This window comes from Bubalus bubalis, chromosome 11 (genome assembly GCF_019923935.1).
Source record: "Bubalus bubalis isolate 160015118507 breed Murrah chromosome 11, NDDB_SH_1, whole genome shotgun sequence".
Lineage (NCBI taxonomy): Eukaryota > Metazoa > Chordata > Mammalia > Artiodactyla > Bovidae > Bubalus > Bubalus bubalis.
Window position 1 is genome coordinate 93,170,839 of NC_059167.1, and position 27,922 is coordinate 93,198,760.

General features: G+C 45.6%; 1 protein-coding gene across 3 annotated transcripts in view; it reads left to right on the forward strand.

The window, feature by feature from the left end:
* Positions 1-27,922, forward strand: part of LHFPL2 (LHFPL tetraspan subfamily member 2) — a 176,840-nt gene that overhangs the window by 85,042 nt on the left and 63,876 nt on the right. For 2 of the 3 annotated variants that reach the window (XM_044925447.1, XM_044925452.1), the window contains one exon: positions 779-836. In XM_044925447.1, coding sequence (XP_044781382.1) covers positions 779-836 — 58 coding nt within the window. Of the gene's footprint in view, positions 1-778; positions 837-20,940; positions 27,863-27,922 lie in introns of those variants that run through there. The other variant, XR_003112467.2, reaches the window with a different exon arrangement.

Here is a 27,922-nt window from a genome sequence, read left to right on the forward strand (position 1 = left end):
AATGATACTGGGAGATTTCTCTGCTTCTTTCATCATATGTTAATGGACATGCTCTCTGTCTGGTGCCACACAGTCCTGGGTGTACAATACATTCCCAACAAATGGCAACTGTGACATTTTACATTAGAAATTTGTTCCATTTATGTTTAATATTTCAAAGCAATGCCGAAAGACATTTTGGTCTATTTTATGATCGTTTTAATGGGCTTATAATTTTCTAAGTTTACCTAAAGACTTTGAGAACACCAAAAGGAATACTTGATTTTGAGATAAACTAATTAAAAATCCTTCTTCTATGTACTGTATTAGACTTTTAATGACCATTTTTCCATGTCTCCAGTCATTGACATGCTAGTGAATTTAGCTTTAAAAGAAGTCAGCAGAGTAAGTGAAAAGGATATAAAGTGCTGCCAGGATAGAGTCCTCATGTATAATTTCCTGTGTCATCCTGCAATTCATTTCTGGATTGTCTGGGCCTCTTGTGTGTGTTTGTAAAGTGCCCTCCGCAGGCTGTGAAGGACGCCGTACAGTGCGTGTTCCGGGGCCTTCCTCGCTGTGCTCTTAGCTTTTCTGGTTCTCCAGTGGCTTGGATCTTGTGTCAATACATCAGTGTCCTTAGGAAGGGGTGGCTCCTTTGTAATACAAGCCAAACTTTATATGCATCCCGGGGACCTATGTTTGAAACATCACATATTTTAATGAGATATAAAATTGCAGGGTAAGTCTTCCTTGTGTGTTTAAAGTAAAAAGTAATTCTTTGTTCAATTTGTTTCTCCAGGTGGCAGTTTTCTGAAGTTGCTCATTGAGACTTCTCAGCATTCCTACAGATATAATAGGTGAGTCAATGAAATCAGATGCCCTTTCCAGGTGGGTAGCAACTTACTTCTTGAAAGAGGTACAGTGTTTCAAACTTTTGGGCCCTAGTTTTTTTTTATTTTTGTTTTTTGCTAGATACACCACTTTGATGGACATACACGAATGTTGTAAAGGACTCTGTAAAGGTTCATAAATGCTATTAAGTTTAATGTTGTAAATTCCTTACTTCAATCTGACATGGTTTGTTCTGTCACCATTTATAAACAAGTTTCAGGGCTCTTTATAATGGGAAAAGCTGGTTTTAAGTTGTCTTTCTTTTTGAGCTTCTCTGTGGACCATTCACCCTTTGTTATCATTTCTCTCTGAAAGGGGAAGAAGAGATGGCTAATTCAAATTACCCAGTTGTATCACTTGAAGACAGCTTGGGTAGAGGATTTGCTTAAATAGAAGTTGAAAACAATTGACTAACAATAAGTGATTTATGATTAACTCTATAGATTTTAACTTATAAACATCACTTTGAGAGAATATTAGTAACAATACTGAGGCTGAGTAACCTCCTACAATATGCATTCAATGAAATCAAGGCAGTGGAATAATAATCATTCTCAAAGACTTTCCTCTAGTCTGGTTCTCAGAGGGCAGAGGCCTGTTCAACCTGGCCTGCAGGGCAGGTCCCCAACCTCTAGGATCTAATGCCTGATGATCTGAGGTAGAGCTGATGTCCTAATAATAGAAATAAAATGCACAGTAAACGTAATGCATTTGAATCATCCTGAAACTATTCCCACCCCCACCTCAGTCCATGGAAAAATTGTCTTCCATGAAACCGGTCCCTGGTGCCAAAAAGGTTGGGGACTGCTGCTCAAGGGTCCTTGTTCTTGTTACGAACTTCCAGGTGGGACTCAGGCCGAGAAGGCAGTGCTTGCTATGTATTTCGGGCTGACTGACACCCTGCCCAGGAGGGTCCGCTGTGTGCAGGGGATTTGCAGAGTATTTTCACAGATACCATCTCATTTGTGGAAAGGTTATCTTTTTAGTTTTCTCGATTCTGGAGAAGGAAAAATTGCTGTTAATATCATGAATTGAAGTACTGATTTCTCAAATGTTCTTAAAACTGTCCTAAGGACTGCTGGTTGGGTTAGCTGGGGAAGCTTGGCTTGTTTTTCTGGTTCTTTGTTTCTTTAATGGAAACTGTAAGCTCTGATGAGTTATGGAATTATTTGAGAAAAGTTCCTGCTCGTGGGAAAGCCAGGGCTGACCCAAGACAGGTGGATGTCCTGTTGGCATTTTATCAAACTGATCATCTTTAAATACCTGCTCTGTATTTATTTAGTGGGGGTGGGAGAAACTATTAACAAAGACTACTAATGAAAAATACATACCTCTTCCTGAATGTTGAAAATAAGGGATTTATTACCTGTGCTGTTCTGAACCAGGTGTTCAGAAACCTGTTTAAAAGCTGGGTGATAATAACAGTCTGCCATGCACTGCTCAGATCCAGGTTTGCAGAGGCCTGCCAGCCAGGCGACATGGGGTTGGTGGGTGTGGGGCCTGCTTTTCCTCATATGGCTCTATGAGGGGAATATTCTCAACAGAGACAGGCCTGTGCTGCTGAGGAGTGTTTATTTCCATTCAGAGCACTGTCTCCTTGAGTGAAAACAGGTCTGGTTGCCATTTTGCCCGTTATGTGAGGAGTTGAGTGTACCCCCAACTTAAGTGGCTCCATGTTTCCGAGGTGTTCAATGATGATTTAATACCCCTCTGTGAGTTGTCACTCTGGATCAGTGCCAGGCTGGCCTGTTCAGTCCCGCTCCGGGGAAAAGCCAATTCCGTTCTGCCAGCGCCTTCAACAGCTAAGATGTGTATGCCCTTGAAATCCCTGTCTCTGAAGATTTAACCAGATAAAACCAACCTGCTGTGTATCTCTCTTTTTCTTTTTTGAATTGTGGATTCATCCTGTATAAATATATAAAACATTATCAAATCAGGGACATAAGAACAACCACTCTGATTAACAGCATCTGAATTACAAAGAAATCTGATCCTGCCTTCTGTGACCTATAATCACTCATGTTATATCAACTTGGTGGAAGGTTTCTCTGAAGCAGAGAGAGTCTTTGTGGTTTGGGGAGAGCCTTGACATCAGGAGGCCCTAGGCTGAGACTCTACCTTGGCCGGACACAGATCTGGCTTAGAATTCCAGCTGTGGTGTGAGCTGGCCATGTGACCGAAGACAGGCTTCTTTACCTGATGGAACCCTCATCTCTTCATGTGTGGATATGACTTCCTTCCAAACTGGTTTGGAAGACTGAACGTAGCAAAGATGGCAGTGTGTGTTGGTACACTGTAGATGGCAAGCACCCTGGGCCTGGCTCCTGATGCCAGATGTCTTGGATGTAGGGTGAGGAGGTCGGCTCTGCCAGACAGCTCCCGTGCCTCACTGGTAAAGTGAAAGCTGATCCCCACTCTGTTCTGCCCTGCCTACTCCAGGACAATTATGCAGAGCCTTTGAAAAGAAGGAACTTAGGGTATATGGTTGGAATGAGGGGGTTTCTAATGGCAGGCATTTTTTTTTTTTTAATCTAGTCAGAATTTCTGAGCTTGAATCCTAGATCTGCAATTTATCATTAAGTATATGACCTTGAATAAATTATTAACACCCTCTCTGGCTCTCACCCCATCTCATAGAACTGCTGTGAGATTAAATGATTATGTGTAGAGCAGGGTGTACAGAACAAGTACCTAGTGAATCTCAAGAAATATGCCAGTAACTTTGCTGGGATCCTTTTAGAAGGGAGACAGAGAGGCCAACTCAAAAGAATATCCATGGTTTTAAAACGTCTCCTGTTTGAACCTCAACTTCTTGAACTGCCGTTTCTATCATATTATGTTAGTCTAGACCAGGGAGGATCATCTTTGTCATGAATAGACTGAGAGTGACTATATCCTGCCATGTGATACTCGCTCATTTAGAAGCGGGGAGCATTGGGATTTGTTCTTCCTGGATTTTCTTCACAAGTAAACAGATCTTTCCTCGTCCAGGGGAACTCTTACTAGAATTGACCAGATAAGCAAAGTGAAAGCTCTAGATCTGTATTGTCCAACATGGTGGCTGCATCTGGCTTTTAAGCAATTTGAAATATGGCTAGTGTGACTGACGCACTGAATTTTTTTTTATTTCATTTCAGTTCTTTTACAGTTTAGAGCTGATATTCAATTATTGGTAAGCTTTTATGTATTTGTGGGAACAACTGGGAGTCTGCTTTTCAACTATGAATTATATAAATCTAGATTAAGTGCTTCCGAGGAAAATTTAGCGCCTGAGTTGAGATATGCTGTAAATGCAAAATATATATTTTGAAGTATTAGAAAAAAATATGTCAGCATTTTAATACTTTTTATATTGATTAGATATGAAAATGATAATATTTTGTTTATCTTGAGTTAATATTATTGCAATTAATTCCTTTTCTTTTTTAATATTGCACCTAAAATTTCAAAATAATGTACTACGTGCTCACATAATTCCATAGGATTTATGGAAATAAATTAATTCAAAATAATGTACTACGTGCTCAATTCCATTGGACAATGCTGCTCTAGATGATCCTTGAAAGAATTGGATAATTTCTCATTTATTAAGTGAAGTACAAGGTTTTCCAATAGACTGCAGATTATGAAAGTGGCTTTTCTTCTTCTTCTTCTTCTTCTTCTAAGGTATTGTTTATAGTCTACCAAGTAACAAGCTTAGAGGAATTTTTAAAAATACTTAAAATTGGAGAAAGAAAAATGGCACCTAGCAGACGTGTTACCTGTACCGTATGTGATTCAGGCTGAGGCTCTGTTTAGACGTCTTGGCTGTAGTCTTTCCCCTCCGCCTTCTTAGGAAATGGGGTAGGGAGGCACTTACAGCCACCCACCAGAATATGAACTCAAACACTGTTTTTCAGCTAAATATTCTCCTTCTTCGATGATTGTTGGCTCTACATCTGATGTAATGGCTTGTTCCCTGGGTCACATTTTGTCTTGTCAGTTTAGGTCGGTTTAGGAACTGTCATCCGGGAGAAATCCGTGACTTAGTTACCTGTAGTGAATAGCACGCTCCTCTTACTGTCGTCGTTTAGTTGCTCAGTCGTGTCCAGCTCTTTGCGACTCCATGGACTGTAGCCCACCAGGCTTCTCTGCCCGTGGAATTCTCTAGGCAAGAATACTGGAGTGGGTTCAATTCAGTTCAGTCACTCAGTCGTGTCCGACTCTTTGCAACCCCACGGACTGTGGACTGCAGCACGCCAGGCTTCCCTGTCCGTCACCAACTCCCGGAGTCCACCCAAACCCATGTCCATTGAGTTGGTGATGCCATCCAACCATCTCATCCTCTGTCGTCTCCTTCTTCTCCTGCCCTCAATCTTTCCCAGCATCAGGGTCTTTTCAAATGAGTCAGCTCTTCACATCAGGTGGCCAAAGTATTGGAGTTTCAGCTTCAGCATCAGTCCTTCCAATGAACACCCAGGACTGATCTCCTTTAAAATGGATTGGTTGGATCTCCTTGCAGTCCAAGGGACTCTCAAGAGTCTTCTCCAACACCACAGTTCCAAAGCATCAATTCTTCGGTGCTCAGCTTTCTTCACAGTCCAACTTTCACATCAATACATGACCACTGGAAAAACCATAGCTTTGACTAGATGGACCTTTGTTGACAAAGTAATGACTCTGCTTTTTAATATGCTGTCTAGGTTGGTCATAGCTTTCCTTCCAAGGAGTAAGCATCTTTTAATTTCATGGCTGCAGTCACCATCTGCAGCGATTTTGGAGCCCAAAAAAATAGTCTGTCACTGTTTCCACTGTTTCCCTGTCTGTTTGCCATGAAGTGATGGGACCAGATGCCATGATCTTCGTTTTCTGAATGTTGAGCTTTAAGCCAACATTTTCACTCTCCTCTTTCCCTTTCATCAAGAGGCTCTTTAGTTCTTCTTCACTTTCTGCCATAAGGGTGGTGTCATCTGCATATCTGAGGTTATTGATATTTCTCTTGGCAATCTTGATTCCAGCTTGTGCTTCTTCCAGCCCAGAGTTTCTCATGATGTACTCGCATATAAGTTAAATAAGCAGGGTGACAATATACAGCTTTGGCATACTCCTTGTTCTATTTGGAACCAATCTGTTGTTCCATGTCCAGTTCTAACTGTTGCTTCCTGACCTGCATACAGATTTCTCAAGAGGCAGGTCAGGTGGTCTGGTATTCCCATCTCTTTCAGAATTTTCCACAGTTTATTGTGATCCACACAGTCAAAGGCTTTGGCATAGTCAATAAAGCAGAAATAGATGTTTTCCTGGAATTCTCTTGCTTTTTTGATGATCCAGCGGATGTTGGCAATTTGATCTCTGGTTGCTCTGCCTTTTCTAAAACCAGCTTGAACATCTGGAAGTTCACAGTTCACATATTGCTGAAGCCTGGCTTGGAGAATTTTGAGCATTACTTTACTAGCATGTGAGATGAGTGCAACTGGAGCGGGTAGCTATTTCCTTCTCCAGGAGGTCTTCCCAATCCATGGATCGAACCTGAGTCTCCTGCTTGGCAGGCAGATTCTTTACCACTGAGCCCCCTGGGAAGCCCTGAAACATTGTAAACAAGCAGATAAAGTGATTGCCTAACTTACTGGACATATCTAAACCTGAATGTTTAATTCTGTTTCTGTACCAGCTTAAGACGTTGCTAAAAGGCATTTTTCTCATTTATTCAATAAAGTAATAGACATAAATAAGAATTTGAAAGAAATGAATAAAAGTATTCTAACACAAACGTTAGATAGTTTCAACAAATATTTAGCCAGGAACTATGTCAGAAGCTTAACTGTACTGGTCCTGTAGTACCAGAAATAGAAAGGGAGTAAGTGCTGGCTTGAAGTTTAGTTGTACTAGTTTTGCATGAAACATGAGAAGGTAGTACAGTTAAAGTGATCAATATTGTGTCTCACATGTATGCCCTTGGTGACACTGAAGTGTGCTCTAAGAGGTGGGGAGGAGGGTGTTAGGTTCAGGATCGTACTGGTCCGGTTCATCCCGGCTGGGTCACAGTGGGACAGTGCTGGGGTTTCCAAACTTCTCTGATCGTGTCCCTGTATAGTCAGTGCCAACGACACCAGCCACTTTCCTTGTAAAATCTTTCCATTGTATTTACTCGATCTGTCACACCTGCAGCCGTTTGGTTGATACACATGGCGAGTACCTTGCTGTCCTCATACTTTGCCAGACTGAAGAAGTGAAGGAGAGTTTACTGTCCAGTACTGTAAAGTCTCTCCAAGAACTAAGCAGGGTTGATATTTATATATTAGATAGAAACCATTATCAAATTTCATGAAGAATCTTCAGCTAAAGAGAGGTAGCTTTTCCTTGCAGAGGTTAACTGTTACGACATTGAGGTTTTTAAATTCCAATATTAGAATACATTAAGAGAATTCATTTCTGCCAGCAGCTCGCAAGCAGTTAATAGGCAAGGAGAAGACTTAGTGAGAGAGGTTATAATAAGCCTTCTCTTTTTACTGAGTGTAGATTGGACAAAATATATGCTTTCTGAATAGAAAGTGATAAAGTATAAATAGACACTGGTTTGCAAGATTTAAGAAAAGCAAATCAAAGTAATTAAATGCATTGAAGACTTGAACTGAGTGCAGTTCTTTCTCTATTTCTGTTACTCGCATGTTGACAAATTGCCTTTTTTTCTGGTAAGAAGTCTGGCTGTAGACAGCATGTGTGTCTGAAGGAGAGTCCTGAGCATTCTTCCCAGCAGGAAAGAATTATTCCCTTTCTATGAAAAGCAGCTTCCCTGGGTAGACTATGACCCTCCTGAGGGCTAGTCTGAGTCTTTTATTGCACTGTCTGTGCCCGGTACAATGCCTGATGCATGCTAGGTGCTGAGTGAGCATCTGTTGGATGGGTGGAGGATAAATGATGGTTAGACTGTGGCGCTGGTTCTGTGACATTCTCTGAAGAGAACTCTACTTCAGTACATTATAGATGGCCCAGCACAGTGCCTGACACATGTTATATATACAGTAAATGTTGGTGAAATCGAGGCATAATTGTGGGCTTAAGTATAGCTTCTAGTTTATAAAGGACTTTTGGGAATATGGCCTGTGTTTTTAAATATGTTTGTTTAATAATATCCTCATTACACAAAGTAGGTTCAGTTATCCCTGGTGGCTCAGACGGTAAAGCGTCTGTCTACAATGCGAGAGACCTGGGTTCGATTCCTGGGTTGGGAAGATTCCCTGGAGAAGGAAATGGCAACCCACTCCAATACTCTTGCCTTGAAAATCCCATGGACGGAGAAGCTTGGTGCAGGCTACTGTCCATGGGGTCGCAAAGAGTCGGGCACGACTGAATGACTTCACTTTCTACACAAAGTAGGGAATAATCCTTACTCTAGAAACAAAGAGCATAAATCACATAGGAAACAATAACTTTGACTACATTAAAAATTATGAACTTTATTTAAGGCTATATAGAGTGTGAAAAGATAAAATATCTAAAACACTCATAAATTTACAAAGGAGAATATGTAAGGAATGCCTGTGAATTAATAAGGAGGATAGGCTGACAAATGAAACAAAAATCCAGGAGTAGAGAAGAGTGGTGAAATACTTGAACAGGCGCTTCATGAAGAGGAACCACAAGGAACCAGTAAAATGAAAATTTGCTCAACCTTGTGAGTAATGTGAATACATACCCCTCCATGAGATACAAACTCACTTCTACCTGATGAGCAAAAAATTTTAAGTCTGATAATGGCAAGTCCTGACAAGAGTGTGGAACACCATGAACTCTCAGATACCAGTGGTGAGAATCAAATTATATTCACTCACTTTGTTGTTTGACTTTTACTGTTCTTTTTTTTTTTTTAACTGAAAAAAAAGTTGATGTGCAGTATCTTGTTAGTTTCATGTAAATAACATGGTGGACCGCGTTTTAAATACATTATGAAATGATCACCATAATAAGTTAAGTAACCACCTGAATATAACCCATTTATGATTTGGGGAGCCAGGAAGGTTCTTTTAAGCAGAGAGGTGAGGTTGAACATTGAGAAGGCACCATGAGGGACTTCCTTGCTGGTCCACTGGTTAAGAATCCCCCTTGCAATGCAGGGGATCCCTGATGGGGGAACTAAGATCTCACATGCTGAGGAGCAACTAAGCCAGCTGTAGCTAAGTGACGAAGCACAGTCTGGAGGGTTGCGGGGGTGAAGGGAAGGGGAATGGGATTAGCTCTGGGCAGAGACTGGGCAGCTCTCTGGCATAGAGAGGGTGGGGCTGCCATTGCTAAGACTGAAGCATTTACACGGAATAGATGTTAAGAGAATTCTCACAGGGTGGCTTCAGTTCTTTTGAGAAGTAGGAAGTTCATCTGCACTGGGGAGAGGAAGTGAAACCAGGGGTTAAAAGGAAGAATCCATGCTTCCCCACGTGGAAAGGAACTCGTCTCCGTGCTGATGTGGCCGTCTTCCTGTGAATTCTGGTTCTTTGTCTGACGGATTATTCTACAGGGAATTCTGGTTCTCCACCTGATGGAACTGGTCCACAAGGACAATTGGGGTCTCACGTTAGTAGACATATAGTTTTTTTTTAACTTTTTATTTTATATTGGAGTATAGTTGGTTAATAATGTGATAGTTTCAGGCAGACGGCAGAGAGACTCAGCCATACAATATAAACATATAGTTTTGTTGTGATCAAGTGTCTATGAAAAAGGCTATTTGCAAATCCTCTAGTAAGTTGTTTTGGTTCCGACCAGTACCTCTCTTGTCTGTTGTATATCCAAGAAGAAATATCCCATCCTTATGCAGAAAGCTTTTCTACTTTAATGATCCATTCTTTAAATTGTTCCTTGAAAGGAAGGAGATGAACTGACCTCAGGTGAATGAACATACCCTGGGACAGTGCAGAGTGTCTTCCTCATTGTCACCGTAAAATGTATTTGTGCTTTTATATATAGCTTGTTAATACAGGTAAATAGTAGCCACATGCATTTTATTTATTTATTTTTTATCATTTCCCATGTTAAGCCACAGCAATCCATTCTTCCCACTGAAGAAGGCAGTAAAACAGCTCTGAAGTTCCAAGGTGCTGCTCCCATAAACACCCTCTCCACTCTCTGAAATTTTGTCATGATTTTCTCACAGGAGCTGACTTCTGAATTAAATATTGATTTAATCTACATTTCATCTGGGGTTGATTCAGTAACCAAAGCCAAATGTTTGTGCTCTTTTTTCTCTCTTGGGCTTGCATGCTATGGGGGACCGCTAGTCATCCAGTGGACCTGTCCTTACAGACACCAGCATCTCCTGAGCCACGGGCAGCATCTCACCAGGTGGCATAGGGTCGGGGGGCCAGGCAGCTTGGAAAGGTGGGACTGGCCCCGATCTCTGTATCTCGTGTTACCAGCCCAGGGCAGCCTGTGGAAAAGTCTCAATTGGCAACCTCAGGTGGACTTGGAAATGTACCTGATTTGGGTCCAAATTATACTAAATGCACAGCCAAGTTGTGTTAGGAAATGGACACTTCCTGTCATTAACTCACAGGTCATGAAGGCAAATATGACTGCAAATCCACTTTGGAAATCTAGTGTGGCTAATCTGAAAGAGCTGACTTCTCTCTAGTTGGTGCAGTGCCTCATTTCTCTCTCCTTGCTTCTTTCTCGAGCTACATTTCTTATTCAGTTGACGTTCAGTCCATTTTTCTCCTACTATTCATGGAGTGACTGTGAGCTGGAAAGACGCAGACCACTGGTGTGGTGACCACCTGCGGTCATGGACTCCTCGTCACTGTTCAAGGTCAGCGTAGCCCATTTAGTGGCCACTTATACCCCACATCGGACTTCCCCAGTGGCTCAGTGTTAAAGAATCTGTCTGCCAATGCAGGAGATATAAGAGATTCAGGTTCGATCCTCTAGAGAAGGAAACCCACTCCAGTATTCTTGCCTGGGAAATCTCCTGGACAGAGGAGCCTGGCAGGCTATAGTCCATGGGGTTGCAAAGAGTTGAACACAACTGAGCAAATAACAGGGCTTTCCTGGTAGCTCAGCTGGCAAAGAATCTGCCTGCAATGCGGGAGACCTGGGTTTGATCCCTGAGTTGGGAAGGTCCCCTGGTGAAGGGAACGGCTACCCACGCCAGTATTGTGGCCTGGAGAATCCCGTGGACTATATAGTCCATGGGTTCACACAGAGTCAGACATGAGGGACTAATAATTGGTACTTGGTACAGAGAAAGTCACTTGGGCAAAACACCAAGAGGTACGTTTTTACCTAGCTGCTCTGATAGTCTGTGTTTTATGCTTGTATTAGTATGTTTATATCATAGGTACATCTGAAAGCAAAGATGATTTTTTATCTGCTTAAAGGTCACACCTCAGTCTTCCATGTGCTTTTGAACACTGGTATACTCTTGAAGCCAAGCAATAGCCTTAATATACATAACTCTTTTTTTTTTTTAAAGGAAAACTTTGTATTTTATATTGGAGTATAGCCAGGTAACAGTATTGTGATATTAATAGTTTCAGGTGGACAGCCAAGGGACGCAGCCTTCTTATGGACTTGTGGCTGGACTAGAATTGCCAGAGAATGTTTATATGTGTATTTCTCCTGATTATCAGAATAATCCACGTTCATACGGAAAAGTATAAGCAAGAAGGAAAAACCCCAGTTCCCTTGGGTGTCGCCACTGCCAGAGTAAAGGCCAAGTTTCCTTTTGTGCATTCTTTTCTTCACATAACTGAGCACTTACACTGCATACAACTTTATATTCAGTTACTTTTTTGTTTAATATTATGAGCATTTCCCCATATCATAAAAAGTTTGTCTACAATTTCAATGGTTGAATATTCTGTCTTAGGGTATATATTTAAATCATTTTAATCTTTTGTTTTTGACAATCAAGGCGTTTTCTGCTTTTTTAAGGTGTTAAATATAAACTTTGATTATCCTTTTAGAGAGATAAGTTCAGTTTTTAAGATCTATCCAGGAAAGTTGGGCTCTCATTGGCATTATAAGAGAGTAATTGCCTTGGCACACCCTAGAGGTGATCACATCTTTAAATCTTGCCACTCTGGGAAGTGAGAATGGTATGTCATTTCACATTTTACTGTTTTTACTACCAATAAAATTGATTGTTTTTCATAAGTAGAAGAGTCATTTTTTTTTTTCCTCTTTTGTGATTGTTCGTTTATGGTCCTTTTCAGGTCAAATTGTCATTTATGACAGTTGGGACATCTGTAATTTTTTTCCATTTTCCTAGAAGGATATATTGGAATGTGTAACTTTGAGCCTAGTGTCTTCTCACTAATAGTGTTAGCTGTTTAAGTCGTGTCCGACTCTTTGAGATCCTGTGGACTATAGCCTGCCAGGTTCCTCTGCCCATGGGATTTCCCAGGCAAGAATCCTGGAATGAGTAGCCATTCCCTTTTCCAGAGGATCTTCCCAACCCAGCAATCAAACCCAAATCTCTTACATTTCAGGCAGACTCTTTACCCTCTGAGACACCAGGGAAGCCTGTTAATTGCACACAAAATTGGCCATATTTGAGGGGAAATCAAGTGTGGAAGTGTCAAAGAGAGTACACTCGGGGGTCGCGATGTGGCTTGTCAGTTGTGACAGTCAGCATCTGGAAAGCCAGCTCTACCTAGTGAGCACTTGTCTCCCCCAGCCCCCAGACCTGTGGCCGCCACCCTGCACCTTGTCCAGCCAGGCAGGCCTGGCATAATACCTGTTGACAGAGGAATAATAAATACACAATATGTTGGCTCATGATGAAGTGTGCGTTGACTCCTGCAAGTGATGCTTACCTGCTCCATTTCTGCTCATGCCTCTTCTCAGGCTGTTTGACTGACTTTTCTTGCTTGCCCCTTATTATTGTTCACAGGCAGTCTTTGACCCCTTTCTCTCCTGCATCTTCCTGCAGTATCCAAATTCTCTAGCCTGCTCCGTGCCTTTAGCCACAGTCCACAGGCCAAACCTCCCGGGTCCAAACCCCTCTTCCAGGCTGCAGACCCGTGTAGCCTCCTGCCTGTGGGGGGTCTCCCCCTGGTGTGGGTTTCCTTTGTAAATTGAAGGATAATTGCTTTACAATATTGTGTTAGTTTCTGTTGTACAACAGTATGAATCAGCTAAAAGTATGCATATATCCCCCCCTGCTTTGAGCCTCCCTCCCACCCTCTCCTATCCTCCCCTCTAGGTCATCACAGAGCACCAGGCTGAGCTCCTTGTGTTAGACAGCAGGTTCCCATTAGCTATCTATTTTATACATGATAGTCTGTATATGTCCATTCAAAGTTGCTCAGTCGTGTCTGACTCTTTGCACCCCCATGGACTATATAGTCCATAGAATTCTCCAGGCCAGAATGCTGGAGTGGGTGGCCTTTCTCTTCAGGGGATCTTCCCAACCCAGGGGTCGAATCCAGGTCTCCCACATTGCAGGCAGATTCTTTACCAGCTGAGCCACAAGGGAAGCCCAACAATACTGCAGTGGGTAGCCTATCCTTTCTTCAGCGGATCTTCCCAACCCAGGAATCAAACCGGGGTCTCCTGCATTGCAGGCGGATTCTTTACCAGCTGAGCCATCAGGGAAGAAGCTGCTGTATATGTCCGTGCTACCGTCAATTCATCCTGCCCTCTCCTTCCCCTACTGCGTCCACAAGTTCACTCTCTACGTCTGCATCTGTATTCCTTTCCTGCATCAGGACCATTTTAGGAACCTGCTGCTTCACTGGCACTTCGAATGCAGTGTGCCCCCAGGTGGACCTGTTCCCTTTCCCTTCCTGGCCCTGTCCCTGGATTCTCTCTTCGGGTACAAAGACCCGCGCTTCATCCTCCATGTCAGACACCTGGGGAGCATCTTGAGACCCTGCTTTTCCCTCACGGACAACACCCCATGGGTTACATGAGATTCTAATTGCTGCTGCCTCCTCCCTATCCTTCTTCTGCATCCCTCTCACCCTGCCCTAGCTGAGATTTCATGCTGTGAATGAATGATATATGCTTTCTCAGTTAGAGACAGTCTTTAAAAATAAGTAAGTCAGGTTTTTTAAAAAATAAAATTTATGTTTTTCAGGGCATAGCATTGTAATGGAATATTTATTCTTTGTGTGAAGTAAATCATCCTCCATTAATTTATCTTTTATAGAAATGTGAATTCTTCACCTACCTGCGTGGCTTAAAGCAAACTACACCTTGAATAATGTCTAACACATATTAGTCAAGTGAGAGGCCCTTGGCATTATTCTCTAATTAAAGTGTTTTTGACTTGAGGGTTTGACATTTTTTCTTTGGGTCTTAATTATTTCCATATTCCATGTGTATTATTTTCCTGTAATATTGGAATTATCCTTTTTAGCTAGCTTTTCAACTTCACCTCCCAGGCAAGAAATACAGTTATTTTAATAAGATTCTTTGAGGGAGTAAAATTAATATTTTGGAGAATGAAAATAATGGTGAGTTATCTCCCAAAGATTGAAAGACTGTTAAGATAGCAAAATATCCTTACCCAGGGGTAGTTTTTTTTTTTTTTTTTTTTTTTAGGGTTTATTGAAAATATGGTGCTGGGAAGAATAAAAGGAAATTTAATACCATGGAATCTGGAAACAACCACTGAAATCCAGTCTTTTGAACACATATGATACACTAATTCCCAGAGATTTAAGACAGCTCCATTTGCTTCCTGAGGCTGTCAGGCTCCTTATGACCAAGACACGGAAAGGTTCTTCAGCACGAATATGCCATGATGATATTTTATTTACTATGAATATTGACCGTACATGAATATGGGATGTCCTGGGGTTCTGCCTTCCCTTATCGATATCAAGTTGGTGCTCTCCTTAGATCTGGTTCCCCCAGTACAGATCCTGTGACAAAGATTTAAACACAAGTAAGCTATGGATGTGAGAGTTGGACTGTGAAGAAGGCTGAGCGCTAAAGAATCGATGCTTTTGAACTGTGGTGTTGGAGAAGACTCTTGAGAGTCCCTTGGACTGCAAGGAGATCCAACCAGTCCATTCTGAAGGAGATCAGCCCTGGGATTTCTTTGGAAGGAATGATGCTGAAGCTGAAACTCCAGTACTTTGGCCACCTCATGCGAAGAGTTGACTCGTTGGAAAAGACTCTGATGCTGGGAGGGATTGGGGGCAGGAGGAGACGGGGACGACAGAGGATGAGATGGCTGGATGGCATCACCGACTTGATGGACGTGAGTCTGAGTGAACTCCGGGAGTTGGTGATGGACAGGGAGGCCTGGAGTGCTGTGATTCATGGGGTCGCAAAGAGTCAGACACGACTGAGCGACTGAACTGAACTGAACTGAAGCTACCTGGGAGCTTATCCTGAAAAGCATTTTTAGGGGACCTAGGCATGTGAGGTGGGGAGAAAAAAGCCAAGAAAAGGGTGCTCTTGAGCAGGTTGCTCAATCCCTAGTGAATTCTAAGAAACAGTCTTCAGAAACATCCCATCTGAGGGGCCTGAACACTGGCACATGTCTCCTCCAGCCCACATGTGTCCTTGCGAGCTGCTCTCGAGGCCAGAGCTTAAGGTCCGTTTCTTGCAGGGGTCAGAAGAAAACCCTCAGGGGAAGGCCCCGAGTCCTTGCTGTGTGCATGTGTGAGAGAGGGTGCTGAGGTGGGTACGACCAGGGCACCAACAATGTGTGCTGATTTAACCTTCTTTTTGTTGTTGTTAGAACAACTCAGCAAAATAAAATTCCAGGTTATTAGTGGACAACATTGTTTCATGGATGGACTAGGTCGCTTGAGGTGGTCAGAGACAAAGCGCAGGCGGAGACTGTTAGCAGAAAGTGCTTAAGTCATGTCAGTGCCTGATCGATGTCAGGGTGGATTTGAAAAATACTGGAAATTAGCAACTGTTTTTGAAATGGGGAAGGGAAGATGTAGAGGGAATCTCTGCGAGGTATCTAGATGTTGTTCCTAAAATAACATATCATGCCTTAGTCACAAAGGTTGTGATAAGCCAGTAACGGGAACAAATGGAACAGATGGATTGTCCAGGCTCCTCAGAGGCTCGTGGTTTCCTCAGTGCTAATCAGCCCACAGAATTATAGTTAGGCCCATAGGAAATTACGGTACTTTTTCCATGCACTCAGATCTGGAAGAAAACAAAAATCTGACGGAAATCTGTGGCCAGCCAAGCGTGAACGAGGCCACCTTCATTACTTGGGGAAGTTCCTGGGGAGGAAAAAAAAGGTGGAATCCAGTGCTTAGTGGACTTTAAAAAGAATCCTTCTCTGCTTCGTGTCTGTCTGTTCTGTTCTGCTACACAGCAGTCTTAGTGACACACCCTAACATGGAAGGTATGTCCTCGCACCCTCCTGGCTGTTCCATTGGTGTCATCCAGGGGATGAAGGCACAAGGTCTTGATACCACGAGGTATCTGATTATTTAGACCTGTTTGGTGATGGTGGAGTAACAGGGTATTCCTGCCCTGAAAGACCCCACCCCCACCCCCACCAGTGCAGCCGTGCAACCAGCAGAGAAGTAGCCGACAAAGGAAAGAGCACTTAATCCTGCTGCTTAGGGAGGCCTCCCAGAGCCGTGACGTTGGACTTGGGCCTTAAAGACGACTCGGTTTCACCTGGGGATGTCGGAGGAGAATGACAGCCCAGGTGGAGACCAGTGGGGGCAAAGGCACGGAGCCTGAAGGTGCAGGACGTGGTCAGGCGGCCGGGACGGGTTGGTGTGAGTGGCGTCCTGCAGGCAGGCAGAAGTCAGCCTGTGAGCATCCGTCCCCCCTGCCGGTGCCATCTCCCCTCACCAGTGCCAACAGGTGTCCCCCACACAGTCACGCCATTTCTATCAGCTCGTGCCCGTGTCCCCGTCAAACATCCTGCTCTTGTGGAAGCAACCTAGGTGCAGGATGATGGATGGAGCTTACAGAACCTGTGCGAGGTTCAAAATGCCATCAGCGCAGCTTTCTGGCAGTGAAACCTACATTTTGTGCTAAGTGGCTGGTTAGTGATCCTTGTAAGGCCTGTGAATGCCTTGTTGAAGGGGAAATTGATCTGCTTCATGCAGGTGGTCAATATTAAGCATAAAATATGCTGTTTACCCTTTCTTTGCCACATCTTCTCTGTCAGCCCATCCAGCCCCAAGTGTTCCACATTTCCGTGTTGTGAACATCTAGCTATATTTAACAGTGTATGGAATTAGTGGTGCTTATCAGCCCTGGGATTTCTTTGGAAGGAATGATGCTAAAGCTGAAACTCCAGTACTTTGGCCACCTCATGCGAAGAGTTGACTCATTGGAAAAGTCTCTGATGCTGGGAGGGATTGAGGGCAGGAGGAGAAGGGGATGACAGAGGATGAGATGGCTGGATGGCATCACTGACTCAATGGACGTGAGTCTGAGTGAACTCCGGGAGTTGGTGATGGACAGGGAGGCCTGGCGTGCTGCGATTCATGGGGTCGCAAAGAGTTGGACATGACTGAGCGACTGATCTGATCTGATCTGATCTGATTTTTTCCCTGATTTCTTCCCTTTTCTATACAGGTTGTCTCACAGGCATTAGCATGTTGGTGCTTTGGGTATGCTCCAGGGGCACACTTGCTCTTAGAATCCTTTAGTATGTGGATTGAGGAAAGGAACAAAACAGTAAGTTGGCCTCAGGTTGTCCCTCTTAATACATTTAACAGTTTAATCCAATTAGTTGTCATTTTTGTCTCATTTCCAATGGAGTAACTTCCTGGTTGAGGGGAAAAGAACTCAATGTGGTGTCCAGGCTCTGGGGACATTTCTCAGGGTGAATTAGGAGCAGGAGCTGAAAATGATTCCCAAACACCTCACTAGGAGCCCCAGGGAAAGTCTACTGAAGACCATCCCACCAATTCTAGACTGACTGACCTCTGGCTCCTCAAGTTAAAAATTACCTACAGTTCAGCCACTCTCAAAAAGGCTCTTTAAGTGGCTTTTCTACAGAATTCCCCTGAACAGTCACCTTGTTTATTTCTTAAACTGATCCGTGTACTCATGGTTCTTTTTCCCTTAGGAATTTCTACTTCCTCTTTTATCATTCATGGAATGTTTTTTCCCATGGAATTCCCCATCCCTCTGTAGATTCACTTTTATTCCATCCTTTGAAACTGCATTCAGGCTTCCAGGAGATGTTTCCCTGATGATTTCATAGCATAAGATGAAGACTTAAAAGTGCTTGATGCCAAAGGGAGAAATGTTAGGACGTCTAGAGTCTGATTTAGTAAACTGGGCCTTGGCTGCCGCGTATCCTTGGGTGAATCATTGTCCTTTAGTGAATGAATGTTAGAATAATCGAATGTAAGATGTGGATCTAGCAGCCAGACACACAAATCCTTCTCTCTACCCCTTGTCCATCAGTATCCCCAGCACAAGAGAAAAAAACAAAAGTGAATAGGATGTGTGTTCAGTCTCGTACTTAGCATCCAGTTTGCAGCATGCCTTCACTGTGCCCTGGCACGCTTCTCCTTGTACAGGGACTGGGATGGGTCCAGTCGTTGAATCTGGGGAGATTGCTCTTGTCATTTCCAATCTGGTAAGTGCTGTCAACCTACCAGCCCTAAATCTTGATTTGACCCAGCCTTGCCTGTATAAATCTCACCCACTGTTGAGATCATCATAGTCTAATGGCCAATAGATTCATTGTTTCCATACCATAACCATCGAAAGCTGCCAAGTTTTGAGGCTTTTGAGGATGGATGAGCTTTTCTTTCTGCCAGAGCAGCAAATTGTATGGGAGGGTACAGATCAGAGGGCTATAGATAAGTAGAGTAGTTCTTGAGTGGTTCATTAGTTCCTTGTGGAAGACTATTGGTTATGCTGTTTTCACTGAGTTTTAGGGTTGTGAAAGTTAAGCAGCATGAACCTCAACATCCATTCTGTAGGAATCAGGGCTTTTGTTGATGCTCAAAAATATTATATCTGAAGGTGAAGACCCCAAACCTTTGTGCATCAACTTTGAGAAAAAGAAGGTGAAGACCCCAAACCTTTGTGCATCAACTTTGAGAAAAAGAAGGTGAAGACCCCAAACCTTTGTGCATCAACTTTGAGAAAAACTGTTTAGGGTTAATCAAAATGATTTTGCGTAGAAGTTTCTCCATGGTTAATGACCTGAAAGATAACTGTGGTGACCTTAAGTTTTATGACCTCAGCTCAGGGCTTGAGGTCGTATGTGCCCCTTCCACCTATTGGAGAGTATTTTGAACACATGCCGTTTCTGGGATGTTTCAAAAGACATCAAGACAAAGTATGTTGGGCTTCCCTGCTGGCTCAGTGGTTAAGAACCCACCTGCCGGTGCAGGAGACATGGGTTCGATCCCTGAGCCGGGAAGATCCCTGTGCCATGGAGCAACGAGACTCCATCACAGCTGTGGCTGTGCCCCAGCTACTGAGCCTGTGCCCAGACCCCAGGAGCCACGGGCACCGAGCCCTCACCTCAACTACTGGAGCCTGCGCTCGGCTACAAGAGAAGCTGCTGCAAATAGAGGTCCACGTCCTGGGACTAGAAAGAGCCCAGGCAGCCATGAAGACCCAGCACACTCAAATAAATAAATAAATAATTTTTTAAAAGGCTAGTTACACTCAACTAAAACCACTCCCCAAATCCAGGATTCATGACCACACTTTCCAAAATGGTGTTCTAGGATCCTTTGCTTCTATAAATGTGTTTGTTCATCATCAATCAGCGTTAAACAGGATTTATTCTTATTGTGGGACCTCTCAGAGACTTTACCGGGTTACTGGGTACTGTGGCGTCTCAAGGGTGGCATACAGCATTCGGCATTTGTCCTGGGGCCCCTTTGATCTGGAAGCACCTGCAGACTGTCTCCCAGAACTCATGCCACTGTGACACAGTGGGGGAGACACTGAGGTGTGGTAGATGGGCTCAGAGTTTTCTAGCTCTCCCATCCAGAACTGGAGCCGTTTCCCTACCCCTTGAGTCTGAGATGCCCTTCTGACTTGCCAGGAGTGACAGACGCACCCCAAGTGTGGTGTGAGTTCCAGAGTCCAGATCTCTAGAAGTCCTCCTGCCTCACGTTTGCCCTCTTGGGGCTTCGCCCCGAAACCTCCACGTGAGGAAGCTGGTCTGACCTGCAAGAGGAGGAGAGGCTCGTCAGGGGAGAGCTGAGGTGTCCCCATTACCTGCCAGCTGTGTGACTGAAGCCTCTGAGACCTTTGGCACAGCTGACCCAACTGAGAACAGTGCGTGAGTGAGGCTAGGCAACTCATGGAGTCGTGAGAAGTATCGCGTCATTGTTGTTTTAAGCCACTAAATTTTGAGGCACTTTGTTACACACCCACAGTCAACAGACACACCAACATAAGCAGTAGCACCCAATAAAAACTTTGAAACAAGACCGAAAAAATACGATTGTTTATCTAATCAGATACTTCCTATGAAAATTTTACAGCTTAAAACTAAATTTATGGACAGGGATTTTCCAGAAACCCGAGTCATGTGAATAGTTAACAACAACCTAATGTGCGTGGCATGTGAGTCATGACACCAGGAAGTGGTACCTAATCAGAGAAGGCACGGACGGCCTCAGGAAGGTTGAAGGGCTGACGGGCTGGCGGAGCCCCACACCCAACGCTCTGCCGACGGCTGGGCTGACGGCTCTCTCTGAAGGTGACCGGTATCACTGAGGGCTCGTTCTTCCAGCTTAGTGATTAGATTCCAGCAGACATCTGCTCCACCCGCCGACCAGCTGTGGGGATGTGAGACCTTGCCAGCATTCCCGGCATCGAGCGGGTGTAATTATTCCTGGCTCCGTGGAGCAAATGTGATTAGCAGATGTCGAAGGGGCCCGTTTTTGGCAGGCCCTGGGTGAGGTGTGGAATTGGATGCAGCCTGGGTGCTGCCGCCTGCCGTGGCCTGACTGCAGAGGGCCCGGGCCTGGCAGCACCAGGTCCTGGGCCGTCACCCCCACCATCCTCTCAGAGCCCCAAGGCCAGGTCGGGCTGTGGACAGGGTGATCTGGGGCTGCAGGCCTCGCACCCTGCAGCAGGAGGCCTCAGGCAGAGCCATGTCCATCTTAAGATGCTCGAGCTGGAGGATCGCGACTGTCACACCAAAGCCATGCTGGCCGCAGTGAGTTGGGGAGAAGCAGAAGGATGCGAGAACCGTGGGAGGCTGGAGCTGGAGAAGCCTGTTCCTTCGTCATGGCCAGATGGCTCCCCGGGAAACTCCGGAGCGCTTTATAAAATCTGTTTCCGAGTGACTCAGGCTGGGAGTCTTGCAGCCTTTCCCTAGGGAGAAGGGCCGGCTTCTTCAGTGGAGGCAGGACATGCCTCACGATTGGCTGGGACCTCTCGTTGGTTGGCTGCAGCCTCATCCCTCCTGGCCGGTTCCCCTCAGACCACCCTGGACTAGTTCCCTCTCCCCCCCTGCCTTCCCACAGTTACGTGTCTGCTGGCTTCCGCTGAGCAGCCGTGCAGCAGAGTGGGAGGCGGGGGGAACTGCCTCCCAGTCTTGAGTTTCTAAAGCCATGACTTTCTCCAGTGGCTTCAGTATTCTCATCCCCTGCTCAGGCTCTCTCATCTCTTGTCCCCGTTACATGTCATATGTGTGAACATTGTGCTGGGAATTCACAGGCACTGTGAGGAGTATATATTCCACCGTGGCCATGTCATTTTCATTGAAAGTTCCGTGGAGTTTTTGTTACATTAGACTGACCCTGGTTTATATGTCATGCCCTGGGTGTGTGTGTGTTAGTCGCTCGGTCGTGTCTGACTCTTTGCGACCCCATGGACTGTAGCCCGCCAGGCTCCTCTGTCCATGGGATTCTCCAGGCAAGAATACTGGAGTGGGTTGCCATGTCGTCCCCCAGGAGATCTTCCCAATCCAAGGACCGAACCCGGGTCCGCTGCATTGCAGGCAGATTCTTTACCGTCTGAGCAACCAGGGAAGCCCATCACGGCCTAATGGGTACAAAAAAGTCCAAGTGGAACTTGGCTCCCGCAGAAGCCCATACCCTGGTTTCCGTGTGGACATGGTGATCCTGGTGCCCTTCTTTCATGGATTGATGTGTCTCAGGTGTAAGTTAGCAAAACAGAAAATCAGGCCCGTGTGCCTTGCAGACCGGCACCACATTAGGGATGGTGGGCAAGCAAGGGATCGTGCTTGTGTGGGTCTCTGACTTTGCTGTCACTGATAAGGCTGGGAGGAGAAAAGCTGGAGACCCGCCTTGAGATTCTTCAAGGTCAGACCATGTGGTGTTTGAGGGCCGTGAGGAGAGTTGCCAGAGTGATTTAGAGACGAGTTTTTCTGAGCATGTGCCAGAGTGCGGCAGTTCCTGGGAGCATTTTAGGGGCTCCCTGGAAGTAACGGTCATGATGGGAGCAAGGTGGCCCTTGTCAGCCTCTTACTTTTTAATCAACACGCTCTGCTTTGATCTGTCTCATACACAGAACTAGGGTTGCTCATCAGATTCCGTTTGATAAATCATGTTCTGTGCTCAGAAGAAAGTTTGCAAACCGCAGGTTCAGAGGACTGACTTCTAGTAAAAACAAACACAGAGAGAAGCCTTTTTAGCCAAGCAAGTAATGATTACATTTCTGGGATCTGCATAGATCAATCCACAGACATTTGGAAGCAGCAAAAAAGCAAAGAACTAAACAAATACATGTTTCTGGGTAACTACTATGTCACCAGGAAACTTAGTCAGGATAAACAGAGCATGCAGACTGTGACCTCTAAATGGCAAGGGGAACGTGAGGCCAGTTCCGGTCATCACTGCCGGTGACTCTGCCAGGTTGTCATTCTTAAGTAAACCCCAGTGAGTCCAGGGCTGAAGCTTAGGAAGAGTCATGTGATAAAAGCAACCATTACTGAGAGCTTTCCACTGGCTGAGTGCCGTGCCTTGGATCCATGTCTGTGCTACTAATTGTAGGTTCTATTCTCCCCATTTCACAGATGGGTAAACTGAGGCTCGGAGACTGAATAGTTTGCCCAAGGTCACATAGCTGCTAAAGTAATGGAGCTGGGGATAGGGCCCTTTGGCTAGAGTTATGTCCGTCAGTGTTCTGCTATATTGCTTCTCTCTGTTAGTCCCTTTTTAAATTTTTATGTTTGTGTGGGTTTTCCACCCTAATGGTTTTGCTAAGTAGAGTACCTAAGGATACCTAGTTTGAAAAATGTCTTTCTTGTCATACTTATTATACAACTACATGATCAACCCTCTCCAAGTTTGCTGCATATAAAGTTGACGTGTGGTGTTGCATATACATGATCCTCACTGGGAAAAATAAAAGAATGTAGAGAAAAGGAGCCAAAGGTCTAACCTTCCCTGTGTGTACTAATACTAAGCAGGCGTGTGCAGCCCTGCAAGTGTGTGTTTGTGCCTGAATTTGGTGGCTCACAGTCACCCACAGTTTTATTGGTGCAGGAGAAATTAGAATTCTTGCGGCCACAGCAGTAGGTAGCGTTGCTAAGGCAGATGGGAAGCTTTTGCACAAGTTTTAAGTTCTTAAATGTCGAATGTTCTCGAATGGCAGTGCGGCTTCTCCAGTTCCTCTTCTGTATCATGGCCTTAGCAAAGGCTGGGGAAGGATAGTCTTTGGGAGGATATGTTCTTCTCTCACTTGGTGCCCTTCCAAATGTGCACGAACCTATTCCTTATTCCTCCCAGTAACCAGATGTTTCCAGTGAGAGGGCTAGGTTCTGCTGAAACTTCTCTCCCGTCCGTTGACTCTGTTGGAGCAAGGTAGATCCCCTAAAGAGTGAATTTAACTGGCATTTAGTTTTATTTTTATAGGTGCATTTGGGAAAGCTGGAACTGTTTGAGAAACTATTTCACAGCACATCCAGGTGGCTTGCACACTCGGCCTCCATGCATCACACCAGAACAAGACTGAAGCTTGTACTGCATTTCTCTTGTAGAGCCAGTGAGGCGCCCCCACCTCGGGAGAAACATGAACTTGTGTGGGTGCTAGGAAGTATTGAGCAATAACTCTCTCAAGCCACCCGGGCCCCATTTGCCTAGCAGAAATTTATGAACAGGTCCTAGCGGCTCACACAAGTTCGTTTTTCTTTCCCAAGTGCCTCATGCACTTCCTGAAAGTCATGTTTTCATCGAGAGATTTGCTGTACTGGATTGTTACAGAGACACACCTGAGAAGTCCCACTCGTGATGCCGTAGCAGATGAGGATGACTTGACTGAGATAAGGCCTCCGATGTGGCCTCCTACTGGGGAATGTGTTGGTTAAAGGGGATATGGAGAAAACATTGCTACATAACAGGTATCTGGCTGATCTAACAGAACCTAAGGTCTTGCAGATGGTAGTAGAGCTGGGCGTGGGGAAGCCAGCACAGCTTGGACCTGAATGGTTGTGAGAGTTCCTCACAGTGACGGGCAGCTTGTCAGTGGTTTCCAAAACATCTGTCTCAAAGAGGGCGGTTGAAATTCCTACTGGGGAGTGTTTCCAGTCATTGTCCATGAGAAACGAAGAGTGAGTGGGAGTAATTGAAACACAGATCAAGAGGAAATGAGTCTGTGCTCCACTTGGGATTACAATGCAGATGAATTCCATATTTTGGTTAGGGAATGTTTTAAAAGGGAAGACGAGAAAAAAGCTTAGAGTCTGACCAGGTTACTAAATAGCAGACGGAGATGAAATTTAACGTAGGCTGAAACAGCCACTTCAGTTTGCTGCTCTTGTGTGCTGGCTGTGTGTGTGTATGTTCTGGGGTGTGTGTGGTGTGTATGTGTTCTGGGGTGTGTGCATGTGCATGTTTGCGAGAAAATGGCCCAGGACTTACTGGCATGCTTTCTCCGCCCTTGGCCCTACATCCCCACCGAGGTGGCCTGACCTCACCCACACGAGCAGTTTTAAATCTGCTGTAGTCAGCAGAGCTGTGGATCCTCGCTGCTTCTGCACAAGTCAGTGACTTGAAGATTCAAACGAATGCAGCAGCCCCCTTATCCACCGGGGACACTTCCAAGACTGCCTGTGGATGCCTGAAGCCTCGGGCTGTACCAGGCCTGATATGTCCTGTGTTTTTCCTACATACAAGCATGCATGATAAAGTTTAATTCACAAATTAGGCATGGTAAGAGATTAACAGCAACAATTAATAATAAAATAGAGCGCTTATTAATAATATACTGTAATAAAAGTCCTGTGAACGTGGTTTCTTTCTGTCAGAATACCTTCTTGTACAGAGTTAATGATTTTTCCATCTTAACTAAGCACTCGTCATGAACTGTGTCTACAAGTTTTGCAGTTAGAGGCGCGGCAGCAAAACGACCACAAACTTCTTTTCCCTTCATGACTTCGTGGCTAGAAGGTTCATTCTTACTGATTATTAGCAACCACAGCATATGAATCTTTCTCTTATTGAGAACTTTCATCTTTTCACTTAAAGAAGAAGTCTTTCCCAGCTTTTCTTTGGTGGATCCAAATTGGCAGAATCCCTGTTCTCCCCTGTGGGGCCACAGTTTAGTGATGTGAGGGTGACTTGAGCACAAGCACTGAGATACGCCTGACAATCACAGCAAGGCCACTACGTGACTAACAGGCGGGACAGGCTGGACTAGACAACGATGTACGTCCCGGGAGGGATGGAGGAGGACTTTGCCAGATTTCGTCACGCTACCCAGGCGCAGAATTTAAAGCTTGTGAACTGTTTATTTCTGAAATTTTTCAATTAATATTTTCAGACCACGGTTGACTGTGGGTAGCAAACCACAGAAAATGAAACCATGGATAAGAGGGACTACTATCATATGTATTCATCCTATTGACAGAAATCACAACTGAGATTTTCCTGAGTTAACTATCAGGAAATGTCTATTGATTTTGATTTAGAGATTTTCTTTGTCTACTCTGTCCCCTCTGTATAAACCATGGACTGGAGGTGCTGATTTACTCTGTAAATTGTGTTCACAATGTGCAACTTCCGATGATTCCAAACCAAGGCCTGAGCTCTGTTTTGCCCACTGAGGAGTCATCCGACAGGTTGTTATGAGATACAAGCTGCATGTGCCAAATGCCGTGCAAGGATGGAATAGTGAGCAGAGGAGACGTACGCGGTCCCTACCTTCCTGGAGGGCACGGTCTGCAGCCTCTCACAGCCTGGGTCTGGGCATTAAGGAAACTGTGCACCCAGAAGAGAGCCACCCAGGGAGCTGGACAGGGCTGAGGACCTGGAGCCCCTTCTTTGGCAAGTCTGGTGTCTCCTCCTCATGGCTCCCCTGGTGCTGGTGGGTGTCGGGGATTTTCCGAAGCCCCCTTCCTCAGGCCCCTCCGGCTCCCCGGTCAGTGGGCAGTGGTGTCAGCCCCTCAGGACCACCAGGGACGGGAGGGCTCGCCACCCACCCCTCCCACAGCCCGGGCCTGCCTCCAGCTACAAAGGCCACCTCCAGAGTCACCTCCTCTGGCCTCTGTTCACTGACGACCAAGCCGCCGGGGTGTGCCGCATCCTCCTGCATCTTGTCCTGGTTGTCACCATGCAGCTCTCCCTGCCGCCTCCTCTTCCAGCTGTATGGACCCAAAGGTGACCTGACGGCTGAGGAAGGGCTCGCTCTGGGTGGCCTCCCTGCCGCATCACAAGGCCAGGGTAGGGCTGCAGAAAGAGCTGCACCCGCTCTTAGCCCTGTGCCCCCGCGCCCAGGAGGCCAGGCCTGGTGGCCGGCAGAGTCTCTTGTGGATGGGGCCGAGGGCAGGGCCATCCCGCCACACTCTGCTTTCTCAGAGGGGCGGCGAGACGGGTGGGATGCCCAGAATGCACGGCCGGGAGGACTGGAGACCAGGGTCCCGGCACCTGCCCTGGCCCCTGCAGGGGGGACAGCGCTGCAGGGAAGTGCCGGGGTGTGGACTGAGCAGACCCTGTGTGTGCGGCCCCATGCGGTGACGCTGAGTCAGATGGGGATGGAGAACTAATGTGCAGACGGTCCAGTAAGGGAGAAAAGCTGCTCTTCATCAGCCTGCCCTGGAAAGCGCAGTGCGTCCAAAGGACTCCAGTCAGGCCTGGGCCCCTCGGTGCAGGAAACCGGCTAAAGAGAAAGGCTTTCTGGAAGAGAGGGCATTTGAGGTAGACCTTGAACCACAGCTGGGAGGGGGGATGCTCGGAGGCGAAGGGGTCAGGAGACGACAGCACCCAGCGGGGCGCAGGCGGGAATCGCCCCGAGGAGCGATTCCTGGAAGGTCCCGGGACACAGTTTACAGTTTACAAGTGGCCTTTGCCAGTGGACTCCACACTCCACAAAGGGACGAGGGCCAGGGGGTCGGCAGCTCTGAAAAAGTGGGTGTGTTTGTTCCCCATTCAGAAACCCCAGCCTCTCAAGGGACTGTGCTGGAGGAAGTGTGCTCTGGGTTAACGTGAGGCCCTGACGAGATTGTTAGCTTTTCTCTCCCTGATGGCCAGTCAACAGCCATCACACAATGCTGGAGGATTTATTTCCAAAGGATATGGAGGTAGTTGGACAAAAGCCTAACTACAATGGGGTTTTGTTGTTTTTTTTTTTTAACATCCAAGGTCACAGCTATTAAATTTCTATAACTTAAGGATTCTGGAATTATAAATGGCTTGCCTCCTAAAGTGGACCCTTGTCATAACTCAAACTCAGAGCATTCTAATGTCGTTTCTCCTACAGAAATACAGTTTTTAATGCGGGGGAGCTGCTATTTTTCTGTTTTCTTGAGTTAAACTTAAGCTTGGTGGCTCTAGTTCTTGCCGTCGGTCGGCTCGGTGGACACAAGGCAGTGACTGCCCTCACTTCAGGAAGCTTGCGTGTTCTCAGCAGCTCTCTTTAATTATTTCCATTTTCCTGCCGTGCACGTCTGAACTGTAAGTTCTCTTTTCTCTGGGGTTTGCAGCACGGTTTAGTTTTTATGTTTTTCCCCTTTTGAGTGTTACTCAATCCCCAGTCCCCAGAAGGCCAAGACCTGTTTTAGTAACTGATTTATCAGGTGCTAGGCTGGTGACCCTGCGGGAATTGATGGACAGGACCCCTGCCTCCTTTCCCAGGACTTTGTGACTGGCCCAGCCGTGAGCGCAAGAGTGTTCTCCACGTGGCGGTAAAGGGGGCTTGTCCGTGGGGGCTCTGGAACCTCCCCTAGTGGCTCTTGCGTCTCAGG